Source organism: Dysidea avara, chromosome 8 (assembly GCF_963678975.1).
Source record: "Dysidea avara chromosome 8, odDysAvar1.4, whole genome shotgun sequence".
NCBI lineage: Eukaryota > Metazoa > Porifera > Demospongiae > Dictyoceratida > Dysideidae > Dysidea > Dysidea avara.
In genome coordinates, this window is record NC_089279.1 from 34,067,481 (window position 1) to 34,091,577 (window position 24,097).

At 38.1% G+C, this 24,097-nt stretch overlaps 2 protein-coding genes and 1 long non-coding RNA gene across 4 annotated transcripts; 1 reads left to right on the plus strand and 2 right to left on the minus strand.

The window, feature by feature from the left end:
* Positions 1–3,656: 3,656 nt before the first annotated feature.
* Positions 3,657–8,937, minus strand: LOC136263216 (uncharacterized). Its single transcript, XM_066057717.1, has 2 exons — positions 8,689–8,937; positions 3,657–4,168 (listed from the first exon to the last, which is right to left on the minus strand). The coding sequence occupies exons 1-2, from the start codon at positions 8,857–8,859 to the stop codon at positions 3,716–3,718; spliced, it is 624 nt and encodes a 207-aa protein (XP_065913789.1). The 5' UTR covers positions 8,860–8,937; the 3' UTR covers positions 3,657–3,715.
* Positions 8,938–8,967: 30 nt separating this feature from the next.
* On the plus strand, positions 8,968–17,494 carry LOC136263215 (uncharacterized). The gene is made up of 7 exons (XM_066057716.1): positions 8,968–9,127; positions 10,957–11,204; positions 12,816–12,874; positions 13,347–13,493; positions 15,006–15,050; positions 15,325–15,438; positions 17,309–17,494. Exons 1-7 carry the CDS (start codon positions 9,018–9,020, stop codon positions 17,405–17,407), a joined length of 822 nt encoding a protein of 273 aa, XP_065913788.1. The 5' UTR covers positions 8,968–9,017; the 3' UTR covers positions 17,408–17,494.
* A 3,651-nt stretch (positions 17,495–21,145) lies between these two features.
* Positions 21,146–23,547, minus strand: LOC136263479 (uncharacterized). 2 transcript variants are annotated; one of them, XR_010704663.1, is made up of 4 exons: positions 22,897–23,547; positions 21,707–22,376; positions 21,319–21,447; positions 21,146–21,266 (listed from the first exon to the last, which is right to left on the minus strand). It is a non-coding gene; the product is annotated as an uncharacterized lncRNA (long non-coding RNA). The 2 variants fall into 2 exon arrangements; XR_010704662.1 differs by having other exon boundaries at positions 21,319–22,376.
* Between the last annotated feature and the right edge of the window lie 550 nt (positions 23,548–24,097).

Here is a 24,097-nt window from a genome sequence, read left to right on the forward strand (position 1 = left end):
CTAGGGACCCGCCGATTATGCTGGCATAATAATGAGCATAATAGGTGCCTGAAAGCATTGAGCATAATGCTAGCATAATAGGAAGAAAATTTGTGCAATGCTATAAATTCTTGCTTATCAAAATACATATCCGACAAAAAGATCGATATACTCTAATAGAACAGTCAGTAACTCTAATAAAATTATCAGAAAGCTGACTGTTCTATTAGAGTATATCGATCTTTTCTGTGACATGCATTTTGACAAACAAGGATTTACAGTCTGTGCTTACTGTTTTCCATAAAGTGCAAAGTTATTAGAAAAACATGGGAACTGAGGTAAAAATATTGAGCATAATTTAAGCATAATAGGTAAATATTGAGCATTAATTTAAGCATAATAGATACGCTTTACAATAGTTTATTTGAACAAGTAATTCAAACCCATACTGTTTGTTACAAATAGCAGATGATGAAGTTTAAGAAGCATATACATGGAACAAGAGACTAGATTCAAATTTTGTAGAGTTGTACAAATATTTGGCCTCAAACATTTTTACTGCTAACTTGAGATGATGTCTTACAGTAAGTAGCGCAAGCACATCTGATAGAAAAGGGAGTGGAAAGCAAGCAGAGATCAATGAAAACCATCATTATGAAGCCATAGGAATTAGTAACATGACTCCTATATTAAAAGATGCTATAAGTTCAGTTTGGTGAAGTGTGTGAATTTTGCAGTTAACGATGCACCCACTCCAAAATTTTACTATGCATGTGCTAGCTAGAAAGCTATTAGAAGCTACAGTACAAGTGCAGTTGCATCTAAAGTACACATGGGCAAACAGAGCAAGAAGGGGAAAAGCTAGTCTCTTCTAGGAATCAACAAGAGGGTAAAAATTGTATTTGAAGTGTATAAAACTGGTAATACTGCTAAAAATATCTAACAGAACAGTCAACTATTCTTTAATAGAACATAGTCATCAAAACTCTTCTACACTATAAGGAGCAGTGTGCACATAATAGAGTCCATGGCCATGTGAATGTTTGTAAATTAGCTGTTAACCTCAATAGCTGCAGTTCCCATAGATCTTTTGCCAGCATATAGAATCACATATAATAAACTAAAGTTATTGGCTGTATCCATGCTGTTTTATACAAACATGACAAACAGCTGTCAGTTAGCAACAAATACACTTTGATGATGTTTCAGTATCTGTGACAGGTGTATCAGTATAACTCCCCTCCGGCTCTTTGGTTCTGCGATGGTGGATAACAGCTATTAAGTCATTGAATACTTTCATAACATTTTCACCAGTCTTAGCTGACACAAAATGAAATTACTTCACTTGTAACTCCTTAGAGACTACCTTAATTTGTTCTCTCTATCTCACATGAAAGATCCCAAGCACTTGTTGCCAATTAGAGCCTGTTCAAGTGAGTCTAAATTATCAATTCAATTAACTAGTTCCTCATTCCAATCTTGAAGATTTTGAAGTGTGTAACTGTCTTCTACACTGAAAACGAACAAGACTCCATCAGTATTTCTATAAAAGTAGCCAGGCTTGCATTCTTGAAAATGCTGCGGTTTGCTCATATCCCATAACATCACCTGTAAGGTGGTGAAGGCTACAGTTTTATCACAAGAATAATAGCCAATTTCAAATTTAATAAGAGCTTATAGTTATCACAGTTGTGTTGTTTAATTAAAACATCATAAGCAGCAGATGAGTATCTGAAGCCCAGCCTCTCCCTTGGTTCACAACCCCTGCTTCCCAGAATACTACCTCACTGAAATTATCCTTCTTAGAGTGGGGATGAAAACCATGGAAAAGATGGATATACCCTTATAGAATTCTCAAATACCCTAATAGAGCAGTCAAAGCTCATCATAAAAACGTGTTCCTAAAAGTAGTCTTAAATTTTTCTACAGTTGGAATTCAACCACTGACCTCTTACTTTAAAAATTATACCACTGTACCAAGTGTTTCAGAATCTATGAGCTGCGTATTAATTAACTCTGTAGTGCAACAGCCTTTTCTCTTAAAACTTTGCCAAAAGAGCTTTTATTGACTGCAAATAGCTTGTATTATGGTGTTTTAGGCAAACTTTTTAAATTGTACCAAGAAATTAACTCTGGTGAACTTTGAGACATTGGGAAACTAATATAAGGACAGAGATTCTATACTCTGGTTAGCTTTGCTCACATCAACTACTTCCTCCACACATTGCATTGAATGTTGGGTGCCTCATGGAATTGCTGCTGCTGCTGCTGCTGCTGCTGCTGCTGCTGCTGCTGCTGCTGCTGCTGCTGCTGCTGCTGCTGCTGCTGCTGCTGCTGCTGCTGCTGCTGCTGCTGCTGCTGCTGCTGCTGCTGCTGCTGCTGCTGCTGCTGCTGCTGCTGCTGCTGCTGCTGCTGCTGCTGCTGCTGCTGCTGCTGCTGCTGCTGCTGCTGCTGCTGCTGCTGCTGCTGCTGCTGCTGCTGCTGCTGCTGCTGCTGCTGCTGCTGCTGCTGCTGCTGCTGCTGCTGCTGCTGCTGCTGCTGCTGCTGCTGCTGCTGCTGCTGCTGCTGCTGCTGCTGCTGCTGCTGCTGCTGCTGCTGCTGCTGCTGCTGCTGCTGCTGCTGCTGCTGCTGCTGCTGCTGCTGCTGCTGCTGCTGCTGCTGCTGCTGCTGCTGCTGCTGCTGCTGCTGCTGCTGCTGCTGCTGCTGCTGCTGCTGCTGCTGCTGCTGCTGCTGCTGCTGCTGCTGCTGCTGCTGCTGCTGCTGCTGCTGCTGCTGCTGCTGCTGCTGCTGCCAAACCAATCGTACGGACACTTCCCAATCTTGGTAGTACTGATGTACGTTAAATTATTTATTCAAAAGGTCATAGCTACTAAATCTTGTGCATGCAGTTTTAAGTTATGTATAGTATATAACATAGCTATACTATCAAGCTACAACAACTCACGTTCACTTCATCATCTCCTACAGTGGTTGTGTAGTATATGTTATCATAGTACGACGTACCACTGTCGTAATCTTCGATGAATTCACCAGTTCTTATCCTGTTGAACAGTGAAGTCTTACCGACACCAACGTCTCCTAGTAAAATTATTTTGTAATTGAACTTACGAGGGCTTTTCTGTGGCTCAGGCGGAGATGAAGCCTCGAATGAAGCCATTATTCACGTATAGTCAGATGACGTCACTATGTTAGCCAGAGTCCTACGCAAAGAAAAAAAACTCCAGGCAATTAGTGACCTTAACCCTCGTCTCAAAGAAGTCATGCTGTTCAGGTACCCATATAGCTAGCGGGTTTTGAGATACGTACGTTATGACATACATTGTATTGCTCCTCTGTATTGCTCCAAAGAACAGTGAAGTCTTACAAGAGGAACGACATAATTGTCTGTGGAGTACCAAACCGCAAATTAACTAAATACAGCTAGTCACGTGTTCCAAACATGCCAACCAGTCACAAAGGCACTGCACATGGCACTCCATATAAAGTCCAGATAAATAAATTCAGCAGTTTATAAGCGTCTTCCATCAGACTTTTAAATCTCTACATCTATAAAACCCTGGTGTACAACACATAGCAGGCCACCACACAGATAGACACTGCATGTACCTTAAAGTACTCTCCATACAAAATGATAGCGGCAGCCTTAATTTGGAACAAGCTAATGTGTGTATTGAAAATCCAATAAAAACTCAGCTTTTAATACAGGAAATCAACAATAAATTACAGAAATACATGGTTAACAGCAACCTCCTTTGCTTGGCTTTTTGCCAGTACTGGAGCCTACACTGTCAACCTGCACTTTGTCACTTCTGTGTGCTTGTGTATGAGGCTGCTGTCTGGTGTGTTGTTTCTTGTGGATAGCACTGATCAGGTCATTGAAAGACTTCATTACGTTATGACCAGTCTTAGCTGAGACAGAATAAAACAACTTTGTCTGCAGCTGCTCACAGCGTGCCTCCACTCTTGATTTCTCTACTTCATTGGGTAGGTCACACTTGTTCCCAATTAGAGCCCACTTGAAGGAATCCATATTAACGTGTTGAGATGCATCATCAATCCACTCCTGAAGGTTTTCAAATGTATAATTGTCTTCCAAGCAGTAGACCAAGAAAGCTCCATCAGCATTTCGGTAGAAATTGTTGGTCAATGTTCTAAATCTTTCACCACCGCCTGTGTCCCAAAGTGATACCTGTTAACAAAATCATAATGTGACAAACTGAGCAGATATTATGACTTTAGTGCACACACACACACACACACACAGATCTGAATGTTCTATTAGAGTATTATTGCGACTATATCACCAACTGTTCTATTACAGTACTCAGTGTTTACAGAGCATTGGTAGGAACCACCCACTGTAGCAACTGCAAATTTCTGGTGTACTTTACAACTACAGAACCTTAGTGGAAAAAAAGTTGGAAGTGTAATTAAACTGTCCCAACAATAAAGCAAAATGTTTTCAAATCCAAACACTTGTAAGCTACCACCACGGAGTGAAAAGTAAGATTGATGATAACAAAAAGACCACCCAGATCCTCCGAAGGCACATGGCAGTCTCCCCCAAGCCTTGCAAGCACAGTTCTGAGTGACTTGCAACCCATGGAGATATGAAGAAAAACTTCTCACTTTTTGTAGACAGTTGGCCTAATGGCCAATGTAATGGTAGTTACTGAAATGTACTTATAACCTCACCAACCACATGAAGTTTTAATTGTGGGTTTGAATTTAAATAGCTAATCTTGAAAATGTGTTTTCTAGATGGATACTTGTTACTTTGCCTGAAAAATAGTACATAAGCACATGTGGGCGCATCTGTGTAACTTGTTAGTGGTAGTGTGTACATGTACGCATATGTGCGTGTGCGTGTGCGTGTGTGTGTGTGTGTGGCATGACTAATGGCAGCACCCCTGTTCCTGACAAACTTTAGGCCATCTAAACTGTGCAATACATGTTTCAGCTATCAGTTTACAGCTCACATCCCCTCAATTACAATTACAAATACAATGGTATAATAAGCTCACAGCTTATATTTGACTAAACGACAAGCATCACTGGAAAATACAATGCCAGCCCCAGAATCTGGAGAAGTACTTTCATACTAGGACAATAAATGGATTAATATGGGTTCGAATTATGACATCACACATTTCACAAGAGCCCATCAGTGCATCTATAAGTCAACCATGTGTGAGATACTCAGCACATTCTACACTTAAACAATGAATGTAAATGAATGTAAATGAATGTAAATGAATGTATATTTTTACCATTCACCAAGGTACATAACATCATGATCAATGCTACGGGCCAAAATATGATCAGATATTATATGGTTTTGGGGCAGCATTAATTGCTTTAGCCTTTGTGCTGGATAGATACATACCATGTTGATCAATGATGGCTGCTAAGTGACAACTTGCTGTGCTCACTTTTATTCTGTTTAGAGTGGACTGTACCAGTTATGTTGAACAGCTAAGAAATGCGATTTGTACAGCAACTATATGGCAAATAAATTATGGGCACTTTTATCATAACTCATGACTGAAACAGACTATGAAGACAGACACTTTACTCGGTGTGGTCACCATGAACAGGTGGGTTCATCCATCAACATTCCTACATCCATCTGTCACACAACCAGAAAGTAACTCCAGTAAAGAAACAACGAAACTATATTACCCTTCAGTATACAGCAAGTGAATCTAATGATGCACTTTTTATCATGCGATATTTCAATGTGTTTCATTAGTAAACAAATGTCATGCGAAGTTCCAATGTCACATATTATGAACCTTCGAACATCATCTTTTGAAGCTAATTAATTGTTCAGGAGGCATGTAAGAATTTCAAGCTCATCATACAGTACAGTAGTACTGTATATTAGAGATCATGAAGGGTAGCACCTTTTCACTAAGCAGAAATCCCTCACAATAGCTTCATAGCGTCTTGACAGTATTAGTTTGGTAGAATGAAGCCCAAAAGTGTCTCCAGAATGGCCAAAAACGCTTCAGATAGGTCACTACGGAATTTTATACTTTTTTATTCAGTGGAAGTTTCTTTTGACTACCTAACTGACTGACTGACTAATGCCTTCATACAAGTATAACTTGATAACGGCTAAGGCTACAAGCTTGATTTTTTCAACATTCGACATCACTTTAACCCGACAGGTGCCTTTTGGCATGCCGCAATATGTACAGTGCACTCATCATGGACTCTCCTTTGTGTCTCATTCCTTTTTTCTGACAACCCAAGATGTCAATTTGTGGTAGCTTGATGACATTTGTAAATGGGAATTGTCCGCATTTTCTGGATTGACTACAGAGGTGCTTCTCCTACTGTTCTTCGTTTGTAACACTTTGAAACAGGCTGAACATAATTGAAAGCGAAGTGTAATGGCCACTTCACTTTCAAGTCGTCGAATCATCCATATTATCCGTGGTGACTGGATCGATTGCAGAGGCCCTTCTCCTACTGTTCTTCGCCTGTAACACTGTGTAACAGGCTGAACATAGAGGCATATTGGCCACTTAACTTTTTGAGTCAGTAATTATTAATAGTTGAGGTGCGTGTTCAGATAAATACACTAATAAACTCAGGTGCCATTCTTTCTTTGATGCGGTGTGCACGGGTTCACCAGTCACAATAATGTTACAAAAAACAAGGAAAATTATGAATTTCAAGTTCCAATTAGGGATCACGGGAAAAAAGTAGGGAAACAAGAGAGATTGCCTACACTTGCAAATATACTAGTGGACTGCAGGTGTAGGTGAACTCCCTTCTTTTCATTGCTATATATCAGGTAACAGTAAAATGGGGGAAAAAATGGTTTCTTTTTCAGCATTAGCGATAGATGCATTTCTAGTTGCTATAAAAAAAATTTAAACCAACTCTCATTGCAACATATCTATAAAGCAGTTGCACAAATACTTACATTAGACACGCTTAGCAAAATGTGTGGCAACAATCCATTGTCAAATGGCGTATTCAATTCTACTGCCACAGCGCAAGGACAGATAGCTTAACCACTAAAGTGTTACATTCACCTATCATAAAGGTAATAATATACTAGAGGAATGAGGTCTGGTTTCTGAAAATTCCACCTTTTACTGGTTCATTCACAAAGCCAGATACCTACCGTATAAGCAGAAAATTTGGCAAGGAATTAAATTTGGTAGTTGGCAAATTTTCACTGAAACAAATATAAATCCACCAAAAGAGATCGAAAACACAGAAGGGATGAGACTTGTGAACCTATGCAACTAATTCTGATAAAGATCTAGCCAACATTGAAATATATTATTACTAGCTACTAAGTATGGTCCCACAGCTACAGCTAGTCATTTCCCTGCACGTTTCAGATTTTTCGTATGTAGGCTAGAGGCATCTGCAAGGCACATTCTCCCTACACCCGTTGATGTATCCTGTGTCAGATAATTACTGTAGCTACCTTACTTGTGGTCTCGGCCTTGGATGCAGCTATAAAACTCAAAGCTATCACTCAAGCTCAGGCCTTAATTTAATTTTTAAGGTGCCAAGGACAAATGTCCTTACGTATTCACAAATGTACAGACATAGCGTCAAATTGTACAGACATGAGCTAGACGAGCACTTTTTATACACTGCTGGAATTGGAATAGAGAATTTCCATTGAGAGTTTTGAGGTTAAACACAACCACATAGCTGCAATATATCACCAGGCTGTGGGTCATTACAGCTGCTGGTGATAGCAGTACACAAAGGGGAGGAGGCATTGGTAAATCCTTGGTTTGAGAAAGTGTAGTATCTCCTAGCAACCAAGTGACAGTTATTGTTAGCACTACAAACAGACATGTACACATCAGCTTTTATGGTACCACTATAGGTTTTGCAAGGTCATGTGTGTCCACCCAAAACTAATTATGTGCAGACATTGTGCTATTTGTTAGGATTTTGTCCGTTGACCGCACGTTAATTTAAGGCCTGCAAGCTGCTATGACTATCCTTTGGTTTCGTGATGCCATCTGAAATTTTCAATGTGGTCCGTGTATGATTAGCATGGGCCCAAACAAGCAAGACAGACCGTCAAATTTAAATAGACAAGTTGTTTAATTCGTCAAATATTGTTTCTGTCAAATTTTCTGTTTATACGGTATCCATCTTTACTAAGAAAGAAAGCTCACCATACCAACTTACGGGTGGACCTGTTTCGAAAATGCATGGGAAAATACATGCTATTTTTGGCATGTAGCCAGAAAGCAAACAGGCCATGCTCTCGCTACTCTAGTACCCGATAACAGAAGATTATCAACACCAACATAGCTTGATTGTTAGTCACTCTACAATAGCAGGACAAGGAAACACGCAATTTTCCTAGAACCTGGCTGTACAAATGCCACACATTTTACCGTGTTTCAGTTGAACGCCACACCTGTGACATCACATGCAACCACTCTATAGCCAAACTCTAAATAACGTTATGTATACGCTGGCAAAAAATCCTAGACACACATACAAATACCACTATTTAGCACCAAATGTGATAGCTTCAAGCTCTTGCTACAGGACCCTTCAATGCCTCTCAGGTTGCAACAAGCAAGGAAACTGTATCACTTTAATGTTGATAATATTCATTGCTCGAATTACTACTCAAATTGGATAAAGCGTATCGTATGATAGGGAGAATAACTCTTGTTACAAACTCTACAACAATGCTACTGGACTCACATTAACTTGGTCATCTCCTATAGTAGTGGTGTATGTGTGTCGGTCAGCGCCTTGAGTTGATTGGCCGTCATGAAATCTACCCGTCTTGATTCTGTTGAACAGCGATGTCTTGCCAACGCCTGCTTCACCCAGCAATATTATCTTGTATTCGTATTGCTCACGGTTGGCCATGTCTTGATCTTCCTACGACAAAAATGGCCGAAAAGTTGTCTCGTGCACCAGCGTTCACGCCCCAGAGCAAAAAAATCACCGATCTTACGTCATATAAGTGTGACGTTATCATAACATTCAATTTTGTTTTGGTGCGCAATATTTAGAGTTCATTCACCATGCACCCTCTGGTGTTAGTCACTATTTTAATGTCGCTGATACCACTGCAGATGTTAATAGGATACCTGTATCCCGCAGACAAAAGTGACCAGACTAGATCAGTACAAGAGTGAGTGGTATGGAATTTGTATCCGGCTTTAATTTTGTGTCACTGTCGAGGTCACAGTAGTACAGAGACGTCTCTTAGTGATGGTATATGTTAATAAATTTTCTAATTAACCAGTTAACTAAATACAAATTTCTACCATAGTGTTTAGTTACCTGCATAGACTAGTGGTTTAATATTGCACGCAGTGACCAGGTCTCACAATAAACTTGATTGATTTTCATCCTCATCCTGCTGTTGCTAACCACGTACATATACATGTGATGGGCTGAACAAAGAAACGTGTCATTTTTGTGCATCCCTCGAATTCCATTTTATTCAGCCAAAGTTCCAGCCCTTTATGTTGGAATATAGGGTTTGCACGTGAAGAGGTTTGTGGTGCGTATTACAAAAACACAACCGTTGCTAGTCTGACATTTGTGTGATACTTTTCAATGGTACACAATGGGGCGAATACACTTACTTGGTCACCACACTTTATTTTATCCACTATGATTACTGTATTTACTTGATTTGTGCCACACCCTCAAATAGTACCGCACTATACTTTTGTAATTACTCGTTACTGTTGCTCTCATACCTTTAGTATTAATCTCCATCTTGATTTAAGGAAGGCATTGTCCTGGTATAACTTGAACGGCTGTCACATAATTGAAATTCCGGATATTAGTTAGTAAATTGATCACGTAGTACGAGGTGTGACATGGTTGTGCTACAAAGACTTGAGTAAAAGAAAGGTCTTGTATAGAAGAAGTAAGTAGCAACATGTTGTGATTGTTTCATAAAACTATAATGTGGAATAGCTATAGTAGTGGCACTTTTAAAATATTAGTAGCTCACCCTCAAGTAATACCACAGTGCGGCACTATTCGAATGGTTTTAGCCTTATTTTTAGACAAAAATAATAATAGTACCCTTGGGATACAAACAGTATCTCTGTCAAAAGTTAGTTAGAAACAAATCTAGCTCTAAGTCGGACAGATTTTTGTACGTTAGTCTGGAATGTTAACACTTGGTAAAGTTTTGACAGCAGCTATGCTAGTTTATACAAGCGACTAACCTAGTGAACTTCTTTCGTTCTACACTGAACCATTGAGAATGGCTGTAGCCTTCACTTGCATACCTCACAAATGTCTGACAAGCAACGGTTGTTAAGCATTTTACGAAAATACGGTTCGTGTGCAATCCCTCTATTATAGAGTTGGAAAGTTGGAACAGCAATAGATTTAAACTATACAGCCAATAAATCATTGACTCAATCATGACTGATACAAAATGGAACAATCTGTTCACCATAAAATGCATAGTACAGTGATTTCCATGTGCACAAAGACATGGCGGTCTTTATTTCTACTGTGTCATAAATTGGCATCCTAAACTCACATGCCTTTTGCTGTACAAACCCCAAACAAGATTTTATCTTTCCATGAACAGGTGAATCCATTGATGTATAGGTTTTATTGATTTGAGCTGTACAATGAGTTGATATTTGATGCTGAGAAAACTTGCTATTGTTTCTTTCACAGAAAATGTCTCTTGTTGCTCAATATAGACAGTAAACCATAAATGTTTACTTTAGAAGGTCTTTATGGTAACGGGTAGTCTGCTGTTGCAATGTTTTGGAAAATTAATAAAGAACACCCTGCCAGCATAAAATCCCAAATTTTGTGTGGATGAGACTTGAGAAACAGTGTGTGACCTTGTTTTCCACTGTACTCTATATCTCAAAATCTGGTCACACAGGAATATAAAACTGGTCACGCCAGTATATAAATCTGGTCACACAGGAATATAAAAACTGGTCATGCTGGTATATAAATCTGGTCACACAGGTATCAGAAGGCGATAGACTACGTTTCCACTCAGTTGTTAGACACAGTTTACTTCATGAGTGATGTCCACAACTGGAGGTACCTGTTGATGGCCCCCAAGAAGAGGGATTATGGTGAGGCAGGGAGGAGAGGTCGTAAGGATGACCCAGTATGGAATCTACTTAAAGATGGTGGCACTGAGGAGCTTAAGAACTCTGCTGCCCAGATTATAAGCAAGTTGTTACTAGGAGATGATGCTAATGAGAATGGTGAATATACGGTACTTATATATAATAATTATGGTGAAGAAAGTCTGGACAACTATCCGTTACATTTGCATACAGTTGTACCAAGCTCCTGATTGTATATGTCCCATGGTAAGGCACCTGTATACAGTGTAACCTCAGTTATCCAGACCCCACTTATCTGGATTCTTGGTAAACTGAACTACGAAAATGACTGCTCTATTAGAGTAGTGACTGTTCTATTAGGGTAGTTGAAAATACTGATAATTTAATTTTTTTTCTATATGCTATTTTAAGTTATTTATACACAGTTTCAGAGGTACGGACTTTTCAGACTTATTCACCACCCCTGGTCCCAAGAGGTTCAGATAACTGAGGTTCCACTGTATACAGAGAGTTAAATCTTTGGTCAAACCTTACCTAACCACAGGCTGCAGATCATTTGATGTGTAAAAGCCCAGATGCATATATTTTTTCTTTTCAGAAGAACAATTTGCCATTGGCAGTTGTTTTCTGACTAAATTCAACATATTGCTGGTCAAAATACTATGGTACTGTACATTATCAATGTGTAAGCCATGCAACTTTTGTTCTTGCAAAATCGGCCAACCCATCGCTGACTCTCATTTTCAATAATAGTGGTAAGCCTGTAACTATTTGAACCTTTTAGTAGAGATATTCATGTGCTGATACAATAGGAGAAAAGTATCACCATATTATATCACATGGTATTTTCTGTATGTTGCTAATATTCAATCTCAGAGGAGCATTTTTGGTGCTACTGAAGTACTGTATATTAGGTGGTTTGTACTTCCTAACTAAAATATTGACCAGGAACCAGCCTCACAACGTCTTCATAGTGCCTTGGCAGTATTGGTTAGGTATAAAGTCCGAAAGTGCCTTCAGTACAACCCGAATTGCTTCCCATAAATTGCTATAAAATTTTAAGTTTAGAATTTTTTACTAACTGCCTGCCTGCCTGCCTGGTCCTTCAGACAAGCTAAATGGCTAGAAGCTGCGGGCTTGATTTATTCACTATTAAACATCACTTCATCTTGACTGGTGCCTTTTGTCATACCATAGTATGTACAATGTGTGCGTCATAGTATAACATTTGTCCTATTTTGTGTTCCATTTCTCTTCGTTGACAGCTCAAGGTGTCAATTTGCGGTAGCACATGATGGCTTCCCTACAATTGTCACTGGTAGTGACTGGATTGATTGTAGAGGCGCTTCTTGTATATTTCTTTGTTTCTGTTGCTGTGTAACAAGCTGTACGTAGCTGAAAATGAAGCATATTTTCTCAATAATTGATAGTTGGGGTACACGTTCAGATGAAAACATTGAGTATGACACCATTCTTTCTTTTGATGTGGTATATTCACCAGTCATAATTATGTTACAAAAAAGTAAACAAACAAGCATAAAGAATTTTAAGTTGATCATAGCCTGTTACTAGGGAGGTCGCCAAGTCCTACAGATATACTAGTGGACCTTAAATCCCTAATTCAGTCATGGGTATAGGCTACATTAGGGATTAAAATGTCCGATAGTATATCTGCAGGTGTAGCCAACCTCCCTTACACCATAATTTATGTTATTCGGTACGTTGTAAATTGTCACTGTGTGTTTACAGGTCATGACTATACCAGTAGAGCAGTTGAAGAAGAAGCCAAGAACAGTAATCAGCTTCAGGTACTGTGTCAACTTTTAAAAAATATACTGTACTTGAAAATCACACCCTTTTGTTCTAGACTGTACTGCACTATACTGACCTTGTCACTGTTAATTAGAGTATATCAGGAGCTTATGAGTCGGCGAAGGAGCATGAAACTTACACTGCCTGCCAGGTGCCATCACAATCCAAATCAATCACCAATTAGTTTCCATATAAGGAAAGTAAAATCTCGTTATTTGAAGTCGTATATGAAATTATGCATGACCAGTGACACATGGCAATGGTAAAGTTGGCTGAGTCTTCTTCAAGGTCTTTCTCTTCTTCGATGGTGGCGAACTCATCTGTACTTCGTGCGGCTGGGGCACCATTTGTGCATGATGTAAAACAAGCACAGTGACATAATTTGGATTCTCATGGAACTCGGTTTCATGCTCCTTCGCCGGCTCATAAGCTCCTGAGTATATGTCTTTTGTTTTTCATACACTGTAGTCTCTAACTGATAAGGACTATTTTGCAAGATCGCATGATCCACGGGACCCTCGGCCAGCTCATGTGAGATACAGAGTAGGTCAGGTGATGAAGCACAGGATCCATGGTTACCGTGGCATTATCATCGGATGGGATCCAATATGCAAGGTGATACTATCAGTATATCTTTTTTTTCTTAAAGAACAGAAATCCTCTTAATGTATCAGTCAAGCATAAACAGAGTCGTACAGTTAACTGGCGCTGTTTTTTTGCAAAATTAAGTAATTGCGTAGGTGGACTAAATTGTGTGGGTGTGTGGTATTTATAGGTATGCCACTAAAACTATTGCATACTGTACCACTGGTAAAAAGCCTAGGGATTTTTTTTTTTTAATGGCTAGAACTGACCTTCATTTCTAGCCCAATTTTGCAATCACATATATACCAAAAGTCTATAACGTTATCTTGATATATCAATAATTACTGCAAAATATCAATTATTCAAAAAATATCGAAATCAGTACACTGTAATTGCAATATCAAAATTTGATAAGTAACGATGTCTAAATTATCACAATATTGATGTATCGCACACCACTACCAGTTATATGCAGCATTCGGCTGACCAAAATCCATTTATTTGGACAAAATTACTATAATAATTTTTGGAGCCTTTTAGCTACAAAAAAGTACCAGCACTACAAACTAAGAACATTGCAAGAAGCGCCTCTGCAGTCACTACAGAAACACGGACTATCCAAATGAGTCTATACGCATAAGGAAAATATATCAGAAGCTGTTATACTTCATACCATAGTTTAGTATCTCAGTGTGTTTGTAGTTTTGTGTCATTCTTTTCAGTAGCAATATTGGTAGAGTGATGGTAACAGGTTGAACATAGCTGAAAATGAAGCGTAATGGCTACTTCACTTTTGGTATTTGATATGTAGTTGGGGCATGTTCAGATAAAAACATTAAGTGTGGCATCATCCTTTCTTTTGACGCAATTGTGTTGGTTAACCAATCAAAATACTGTTACAAAAAGGTAAGCAAAAAAATTAGGGATTTTAAGTTGATCATATCCATAAAAGTATTAAAACAAGGGAGGTCGCTTACACCTGAAGATATAGTAGTGGACATTTAATCTCTAGGGTATTGGCTGAATAAGGGATTAAAATGTATTGGCTAAATTAAAGATTCCTACACCTCCATTGTTTACAGTACTTTTATTGCTATGATCTTTTAATGCTGTAATGCACCGATTAATCGGAAATCGGTTTATCAGCAGAATATCAGCAATATTGGTATTGGTAATTATTAGCAGATTATTTAGCTGATGACCCTGATGCTACTGTTTTCATAAAAATTTAACGATGGCAATTTTGTAAAATACGTGAATATCGGATCAACTATTGGTATCGGCAAGAGTAACTCTTCCATTATTTACTCTTGGTATCGGCCATTATATGAATTTTAATGTCGGATAATCAGCAAAACCTCTTGTCGGTGCATCACTACAGTATGATTCTTAATCAAACTTAAAAATTTTCTCTTCTACTTGTTATTTACCGAGTGAAGATATGCTGTGTATGTAAACACATGTAAGCGTGTAGCAGAAATTATTTCAAGGGACAAAATTCTGCACAAATTACTGACATGATCCATGTTAATAATTCTACAGGCTCCTGAAACATGGATAAAGCGGAACCATCCTAGTGATAAACTAGTATGTTTGTGTGTGTGTGTGTGTGTGTGTGTGTGTGTGTGTGTGTGTGTGTGTGTGTGTGTGTGTGTGTGTGTGTGTGTGTGTGTGTGTGTGTGTGTGTGTGTGTGTAGTGAGTACACGTGCGTGCATGCATGTGTTTAGTATGTAGTTGGCTCCTATTCATTTTGTTATCAAATTATGAGCACAATTGTTTGTTCAGATATTCTTTCCCATTTCCTCCCACTTGATATTATTCATACTGTTTAGTTTTGTGATGTCGGTATTATTTTAATAGGAATGGAGGAAAAGAGCAAATTATGCAGTGCTTGTAGATATTAGGGATCGTCCTGAACCTCAAACAACATACGTTGTCGAGGACAACATCATAATAGTTGATGATGACATGGAAGTGAGTAGTGTGTTGTTTCTTTTGGTGAAGATTTTAATAATTTAAAATATGAATAAAATCATGGAACCCTTAAACAACAGTTTAGGGTAGCATCCCTCCCTCTGCCATAAATTAGGAGAGTGGGATAAGTAAAAATCAATGTACTCTAACCATGCATGTGTTGTAAAAGAAAAGTTAAATTGCTGCATAAGAGTTTCTGCATTAACTTTTTAAAAAAGAAAAATTTTCTGGTGGATTGAATCCGTTACCTCTCGATATGTCTTAGAACTGGTTAAGTCACTTGGATTATTACCCAGCCTTCACATTTGATAAGTTGGCTCTTTTCTTGGCTATACGGATGGCAAATTGACAAAGCCTCAACAAGGAAATTCCAAAACTTTAAAGTTTCAAGCAATAGTTATCTTTAAAGAAGCTTAGCATGCTTAAAGATGCTGGAAAAGCAATTTTGGGAGATTGGTAAGTAATTTGTGAGGTTTGGCCACATTGTACAATAAGTAATCTCTTAGTGATTTTGGCTTCGACTGTTCTATTAGAGTATATTGATATTCTCTCATTTTTGATTTACAAAGCTGACTGGTTTCTGGAAACTGACAACCCCCCTAGAACTATACCTGGTAAGAAACACTTGTTTACTTACATGGAGCCATGCCCACCTATTTGTGCCATAGTAATGCTTAACATCTACACAATTCTGTTTTATTAAATGGAATATTAACATCAGCGGAAGCAGAGCTTAAGGCTACAGTGCACAGAGTTCAAACTACAATGAATTTGCTAGTTACTGCAAGCCTCAGCATACTGTTTAAACAAGTGGAAAGAAAAAATTAGGAATTTTGCAACCTATTAGGAACTGTTACAATAGAAAGTGAAAAACTAGTGAGATCATCACCTAACAGGTAAATCTAATCCCTACTTTAGATGTAAATGTCAGTAAACCAGCAGTATGTCTAAAGTAGGGATTCAATTTGCACATCAGGTGATGGTCTCCCTAGTTTCTTCACTTCATATTGTAACAGTCTCCACTATGTTACAAAATTTCTTCCACTCGTTTGGCTAATTTTATACCCAGTCATTGCAAGAGTTATTCTTGATGTGGTATTAATGAAATAGTCTGTGACACTCCACCCTGAAGGTGTGTGATGCCTGTTTGAGTTAATCGTGAAAGAGGGAATGTCCCAAAATTACGCCGAATCATGTTTATGTGAATAATGCTGGTAACCCAATACTTGTATAGAGGGAAACGTTGGTGGGGGAAAACTTTGGCGAATTTGACGATTTGCTACAAATTTACCAAAGTTTTAACCCGCAGATAAGCATCTTTATGGCTATGGATTGAGCTTAAATTCACCAAAGTTTATTTTGCCAAATGCAATTTAGCTTGCTATTTGCCAAAGCTCAAAGTTTCCCTCTATACGGTAGATGATTCGAACCACAAATGAGCACTAGTCTTCCTGGGTAGAACAAAGCTGTGGTCACTGATTGAAGCAGACCATGAGGTAAAAAGGTATAGCACCATATTGCACACAGTATTCCTCCTTCGGAAAGCCAATAGGCACTTCTCGAATGCCAATGATGATTGTCTGTGAAAGAATTGGGTGTGTAGCTTTATCTTGTAGCATTGTCGAATGCAACAGTTAGTCCAAATCTGTAGCAACTTGCTGGGAATGTTTCAGACAGTTTCGTGCATTTGATAGACTGGTTTTTATTTTTAGTGGACCAATACATCCATATTGTGTTTAGTTTGTAAGGCTGGTTTTTTGATGGAGTTTTTTGGCTGGAAAGTTACAAACCATTGCCGTCCCTACCATAAAGTACTACCATGCTGTATTGTGCTGGTACTGTTCAATTATTTGTGCTATATCATTAACAGGTAATCCATCCCAGTATTGCAAATTACTTTGAAGATTACGAGGACAATGAGGAGTACATTCCACAAGACTGGCTGAGAGAGATTTATCCCAATGACTAGCAATAGTTGTCATCCATCAATATTATTTATGTACAAATTTCATGATCTTATATATGAACAATTTTATCACAATGTGTTTGTGACTGACATCTACTATTAGCCTGTATAGAGGATATACAGGAGGCGTGGCAGCATATCGTTTACCCATCATTAACTTGCATATGCACGTGCAGACGCAATTTTTTTTTTAATTGAAACTAAGAAAATATGACTACAACTAAAACAAAAATTACCCTAGTACATAAGAGGCAATTGGAAACAGTGGGAATGGAGAACAGAATGGTCAAATAGTACAACCGAAAAGAATCTAAATGGTTGTTTAGATGGATTCTTTTCAGTTGGTAAGTAGCTTGTAATCAGCAATGCAGTTTAGCCACAAACATTGGGAGGGTCAGACAGAAGAATCTTGTTTTTGTCTGCTATTATAAGCATTCTCAAAGCTTATCACTGATGTGGGTAACTACTAAGAGACTGGAAATGTACATCAGTTGTACATGCATAGCTGGACTAGACGTGGCTTTGCTGTATATAGCTGTTGTGTTTTGCTGCCCAGACCTCAGTATAATATAGCTACATAGTGAACAGTCTGGTGCATCATAGAAACTTTAAGATGAACCCACTGTTGAAATTCTTCATTACTAGCCAGTGACACTAGTGCTGTTGGTGCCACATACAGTGACTATGACAATGATATAGCTACTTACCCTGGCACACTCAAAGTAGATTGCAAGTGCTTGATGGAGACAGTGATCAGGAGTCTATAAGAAGATGGTGCTATGTTGCCAACAGATTAACTAGTTGCATGGTTGTACCATCCCTGATTGAATGGTTTCCTTGAGTCTACAAGTAGCAGTCAGCCATTACTGAAAGATAAATGGTACTGTCTAAACTGCAACAAGTCAAGATGTCAGTCAAAGGGAGAATAAGTGTTTATTATAATCTGCACTTGAATCTTGTGTGTCAATTCAACTGGTCAGTATTTAGTTTTGATACAGTGGCATGGTCAGTGACCACCATGCAGTGATGAGACTCACATCGAGATAGGCTAGATCCTCAGAATCAGGCCTTAGATTTTTGGTACTACTACAGGATACACGTAAACAATAATAATTATTACTACAGGATCACAATGGTTAGCTACTATTATTATTATCTACAGAAAAATAATTTTGATTCTCTCACACATGATCTGATTCTCTGTATCAGTAAAATAGACTGAACAATTGTCTGCGCCATGCTCAACATGAACTCTGATGGTGGCATGGGTAGTTGGTGTGAAATATCATTACAATAACTCATTCGCAGCAGCAGCAGCAGCATCAACTAGTTAGTCATTTATGCCAGCTTGTCTCCTTGATATCTTTAGTAAGGCTTTACAGCAAAGTGCTGAAGGTTTGCAGGACACCTGGTCCTGCAGGAGAGAGACATCTTGTTTTGTTAAGACAATCCCCTCAAAAACACCTTTGGTGTAAAAAGGCACGTCCAAGAAACTACAAATATCTGACCCCATGTGAAAACAGCTCAGCTGTAGAAAAAGACTCAATGAAATGAACTGGTAACTGAAAGAGCTGATATCTGAAGTGGCCAAGAACAATGTTACTACAACTGACTATGATTACCAGATTTACCAAGAAAATGCAAGAATACCTTGGCTGTAAAACAGGCAAATAAAAGTAACTATAAATCAAAACAGCTGATATCTGAAGCGGCCAAGAATAAAAGTTAGGTTGATACAACTAACTACAATTATTAACTTGTAACATTAAATCATTCAACTATGTTCGGTAATCATAGTCAGTTGTAGTAACATTGATTCTTGGCCGCTTCAGATATCAGCTCTTTCAGTTACCAGTTCATTTCATGGACTACAGCTGAGCTGTTTTTACATGCATGGGGTTACAGATACTTGTAGTTTCTTGGATGTGCCTTTTGTATAATTTACAGACTCAATGTTCAAGCTATTGGGATGTATGATGAATTCTGCCTTGTGGTTACTATCTTGATATAGCAACTCTGGGATCTGGGATCTGGGAGTGGTTTCAGACAGAGATATAAATATTCAGCTATATTGTTTTGATGATTGTTCTATTAGAGTATTTTATTGCCTGACTGTTCTATCAATCATTCTGTATTAATTTATCAATGAATAAAACCTGCTATGGCCACTAGTGGCCGTAATGTCCTGAGGAAATTGGTTTGCCACTCACAGCACATACAAGATGCTTTTTTGAGGATTTTGAAAGAGATCACAAACATTAACTATTATTTTTATTTTACTACATAGCTACAGGCACACACTTACATTAATAACAAGCACAAGACAACACTAAATGTGACCGAATTTTGGAAAGTCACCCATATGGGCGTGCCTGAAATAATTAGAATTTTCATGTTTGGTGAGTTGCTATTAAGAGTAGGATACAGTTTTAAAAATATTTCAAGAATTTTCTGGTAATTCAAGGTATTGGCAATGGCTTACAATCGTTAACAAGTTGATTTGAACTATAAAGCTTGTTATTTGATCATTAAATACTTTAGGTGTCAAATGCACCCACATGGTTGATTTTCCAAAATTCTGTCACAAATGCGTAACACTGTACACACATGGATATGTTCACATGCATACACCACATATTAGTTGTACTTCATGCAATATAAGTTCATATCACATCTGAAATATATGCTCTTATAGGTGAGCTGGTAGCGCCCTCACTAAGTGTTAGAAAGTTCTTGCAGTGCTCCAAACAGAGGTACTAAGGGGTGAAGAATTATCATTGACATCATATATATTCAATCACAATAATTGTTGAAATGTGAAATCAATATTAATTGCTTATGTACTGTATCAGCATTTTTATGTTGATGTGCATGATTTAGCTACTCACAATTATCATGAGTACGAGTAATTAACTTTTTTGGTATGATGGTAGAGTGTAGTAATGTGTTACACTGAGAGGCAGAGGAGATAACTTTTAGAGGAAGGGCAGGGCCAGTGATCTGAGGGTACATACACATTATAATTAGTGCGCTTTTCATATGCAGAACATGCCAAATATGAGGATCTGCTGGGGGTATACAATATGCGTATGCCTCACAGGAAATTTATCCCTTTGAAAGAATTTGAGAATGACTTCAAACTTTCAGAATTCAGTCCATAATATTTGACTGTTGTTAAAATGGTGACTGCTCTATTAGGGTATCTATAGATTTTAAGCTCAAATCAGATCTTCCATATACAAGAGTATATGTAGCTAGTTAGAACAATTCATATTATTATAACTTTATATACCTAAGATGGAAAACTGGAGAATGACAGACCACTCCAATACATTAACTGTGTACTACCTTTACACCCATATCTTCAGACGAAAACAAAAGTCTGAGTAGACGGTGAAAGTCAAACTGATTAGCTTAAGCATTTGGTCCAAGGACACACGGTCATGATGATCCATGGGTGAGCATTTTATGTACCACATTATTGTTGCAAGCACTGTTGAGAAATTAATATACAGTAACAAGCTGACATTAATAGACTGTGTTTAGGGAAAGTCCTTTCACACCACCAGTAGATGGACATGAACTCTTGTGTGCTATTATAGATTGTCACTAGAGTTGTGTGCTGCCCAAATCTAACTAAAGCATTAATAGTTGGGCAGAAGTTGATGGTGGTCAGGCAAGGAACTGTGATGGCTCGGTAAATATGCCGGCTGATGCCCATTCTTAGTTACACCGCGACAGTAATATTGTTCAATATAATCTGTTTCATTAGCATTATGATAATTAATATAAATTAAGTCAGTAGTGAATTAGTTGACTATAGTGTCTTCTTCAGTTATATCGAGGTAGATGTTAGTGGCGTCTAAACAGATGGGAATATTAATTTAATAGACATTATAAATGAATTTCAGTACCTTCTGTGGTCATGGAGCAAGTTGTACTGCAACTGATCAATCTTTTGATTTTAGCATATATCTTCGCCACCTGGTCTTCTTGTTGGTGGCACAACTATCGAGCCGGGTCACCTCACCATCTTGCCCTTTCTAATAGCTCATCTTCCAAATCTCCTTCACTCTTGTCTTACTGGATTCTAGTGCCTGTTGCATTGCTTGTAGCTGCTCTTGTAAAGTAGCCTTCTCTTGAGTTAGTGTATCTACTGTGGCTTGTAGCTCATCTCTCTCGTTACGAATTGTCTCCAGCTCATTGGATTTGTCAGTACAGCATAAAAATACTTATGAAATGGTTTAAAATGCAAAAACTACTGCTATAATCCCTAGCTCTAGCTTCATAATATGTTCTTACTTCAAATCCAGCCCAGAATCTATCTTGGTGGTACCCACTGACATACCAACCCAGCAGCAACAACACAAAGCAGATAATGATAACTGCCAAGATGTTCAACATTGCAACAGTCTTTAGCTTACAATACTGGGACAGTAAATAACACTGCAAGACCACTTGCGAGGTCACAAAATAGGTGTAATAGGACTGCCTACTTGTTCAGTATTGACACCCTCCACTGTGAAGGAGGGAAAATTGTTTATAATAAAAATACTTACACTTTAACAATCCCAGGCTATAGGACATCAATCATAATACAGCCCATGTAGTGTGGTAAAACCTCCCTAATCTGACACCAAGAGTACATATTATGTACTCTTGCTGACACCTCTGTAAATAATAGAAGCTGACATTATTGTGATGTACCAAAAACATTTTGTATGTACTATACTCAATCCTCTGACTCAATATTAATCGACACAATGAGTGTCGGATAATAGAGGTTTCATTGTACATAAGTGGTGACAATACAAACCAGCAACTGAATAGCTACTACACAAAGTTGTTAAGCAGATAGGGTTACGCAGGAAACATAATAAAACACTTTCTACATGCAACTTTACAAAACAACTAAGAAAGAAGCCAATCTCTTGAACCTGTCTGACATGGTCTTGGTAGGCATTTTAGAGACCTGAGGTAGGGTTTCCACTCAAAATACGAAAGTGCTCATTTATATTATTTGTAGCGATTTTCACATAGGCCAACCTTTAAGATACAACAAACAAGTGTTAATTTGTTGTTAAAATATCTTTAGCGCTTGGTAACAGCATAGTTTTAGAATGCGTAAATGATCAAAAAGTGGTCACGTGACCAAAGATCCCACAATAGTTCGAGTTACACACTTTGTGCATGCTACGGAACTACAAGATGTAGAAAATGTTACTGAGGTAAGAAACATGACAATTGTGTCCTAGTTCACCCTATGAACTGGTTTTAGCCATAATTATTGTTTGAATATCACCTATTGAATTGCTGGTCACGTGACCACTTTTTGAGTATTTACGCATGCTAAAAACTACACTGATACCAAGTGCTAAAGCATTTTAACAACAAATAAATGGTTGTTTGTTATATCTTAAAGGTCAGCCTGTGTGAAAATCGCCAAAAACAACAAAAAGAGACACTTTCATATTTTGAGTTGGAAACCCTACCTGAGGAATGGCACAATAATCACGGGAGATTAAGCTGAAGGTCTCTATAAATAGCACAAAGATAGCTGGATTAGTGAATAACTGATGGCTCGTGCAACTCTGGTCACTGCCAGTAATGGCAGCTTCCTGATTATATTAGTGCTAAAATAACTTACTGGTATATAGGCTCCCCAGATGAATACAATCATCTTTGATCCAGCTTTGCACTTCTGATGGATGTTGTGACTGGAATCCAGCAAAGTACATGACATGTAGATGTAAAGCAAAAGTCTTCGTCCACCGGTCTATTATAAACGAAACTGCATCTTTGGCACGTCCCACAGTCTTATAGTTTTATTCGCACACTTCTTCTCTTCGTCTTTAAGTTCAGGGAAATACGTACTTAGAATACTCGCATGCCGCTGAAGACTACTCCACTAGAACGAGAACGTCACTTTCTACTCAAAATGGCGTCCACACGCGTATGCGAGTTAATGATACGAAAACGTGATGCTGCCACGCCCCCATGCCTAGTATATTGAGTAAAAAAAAATGATCACCTTTGGCACTGATAGAGAAGCTGCATTCTTAATGCTGACAGGCAATCGACACTTCTTTTCACATCAAACTTTTCACATCAAAGAAATCAGTTAGCTACAATGTACTTATTAAACTGACCTGAAAATTCTTGTCCAGCAAAATATGCACATCTGTCTAAATTGTCAGCAGTTTTAAACTCAGTATAAATACCCTGGAATCAGGGGGGGTAGGACATAACGTCACAATAATTGCGTGACGTATGCGTACTGTACATTTTGCCATAGGGTTAAGTTCTAGTAAACCGTGAAGATTAGCGTTGTATTTATAGTCAGAAATAGTAATTCAATAGTGAAGAAATCGTTTTATCTACTAAGCCCCAGCGATATTACGGTGAATTTTGTAATAGAGCGTTATTTAGAATAAATTCTGATCTTAGTTTCAGGTATCTGTGTATATGTTCGCTGTATTCTTAGTTGTTAGTAGTAAATGCAATCGACTTCGGCGTCTACAATGATGCAACTAGCTGATAGATTAAGTTTTTCATCTCATAATTATCATTGGAATTCAATTAAATTACGCAAAATTGTACGTGTTATGACATCATGTCCTACCCTGAAATAGCAGTTGTATCACATTTTGAACATTGTTTTGTTGTAAATTATAATCTTAGAAAGAGTGACTA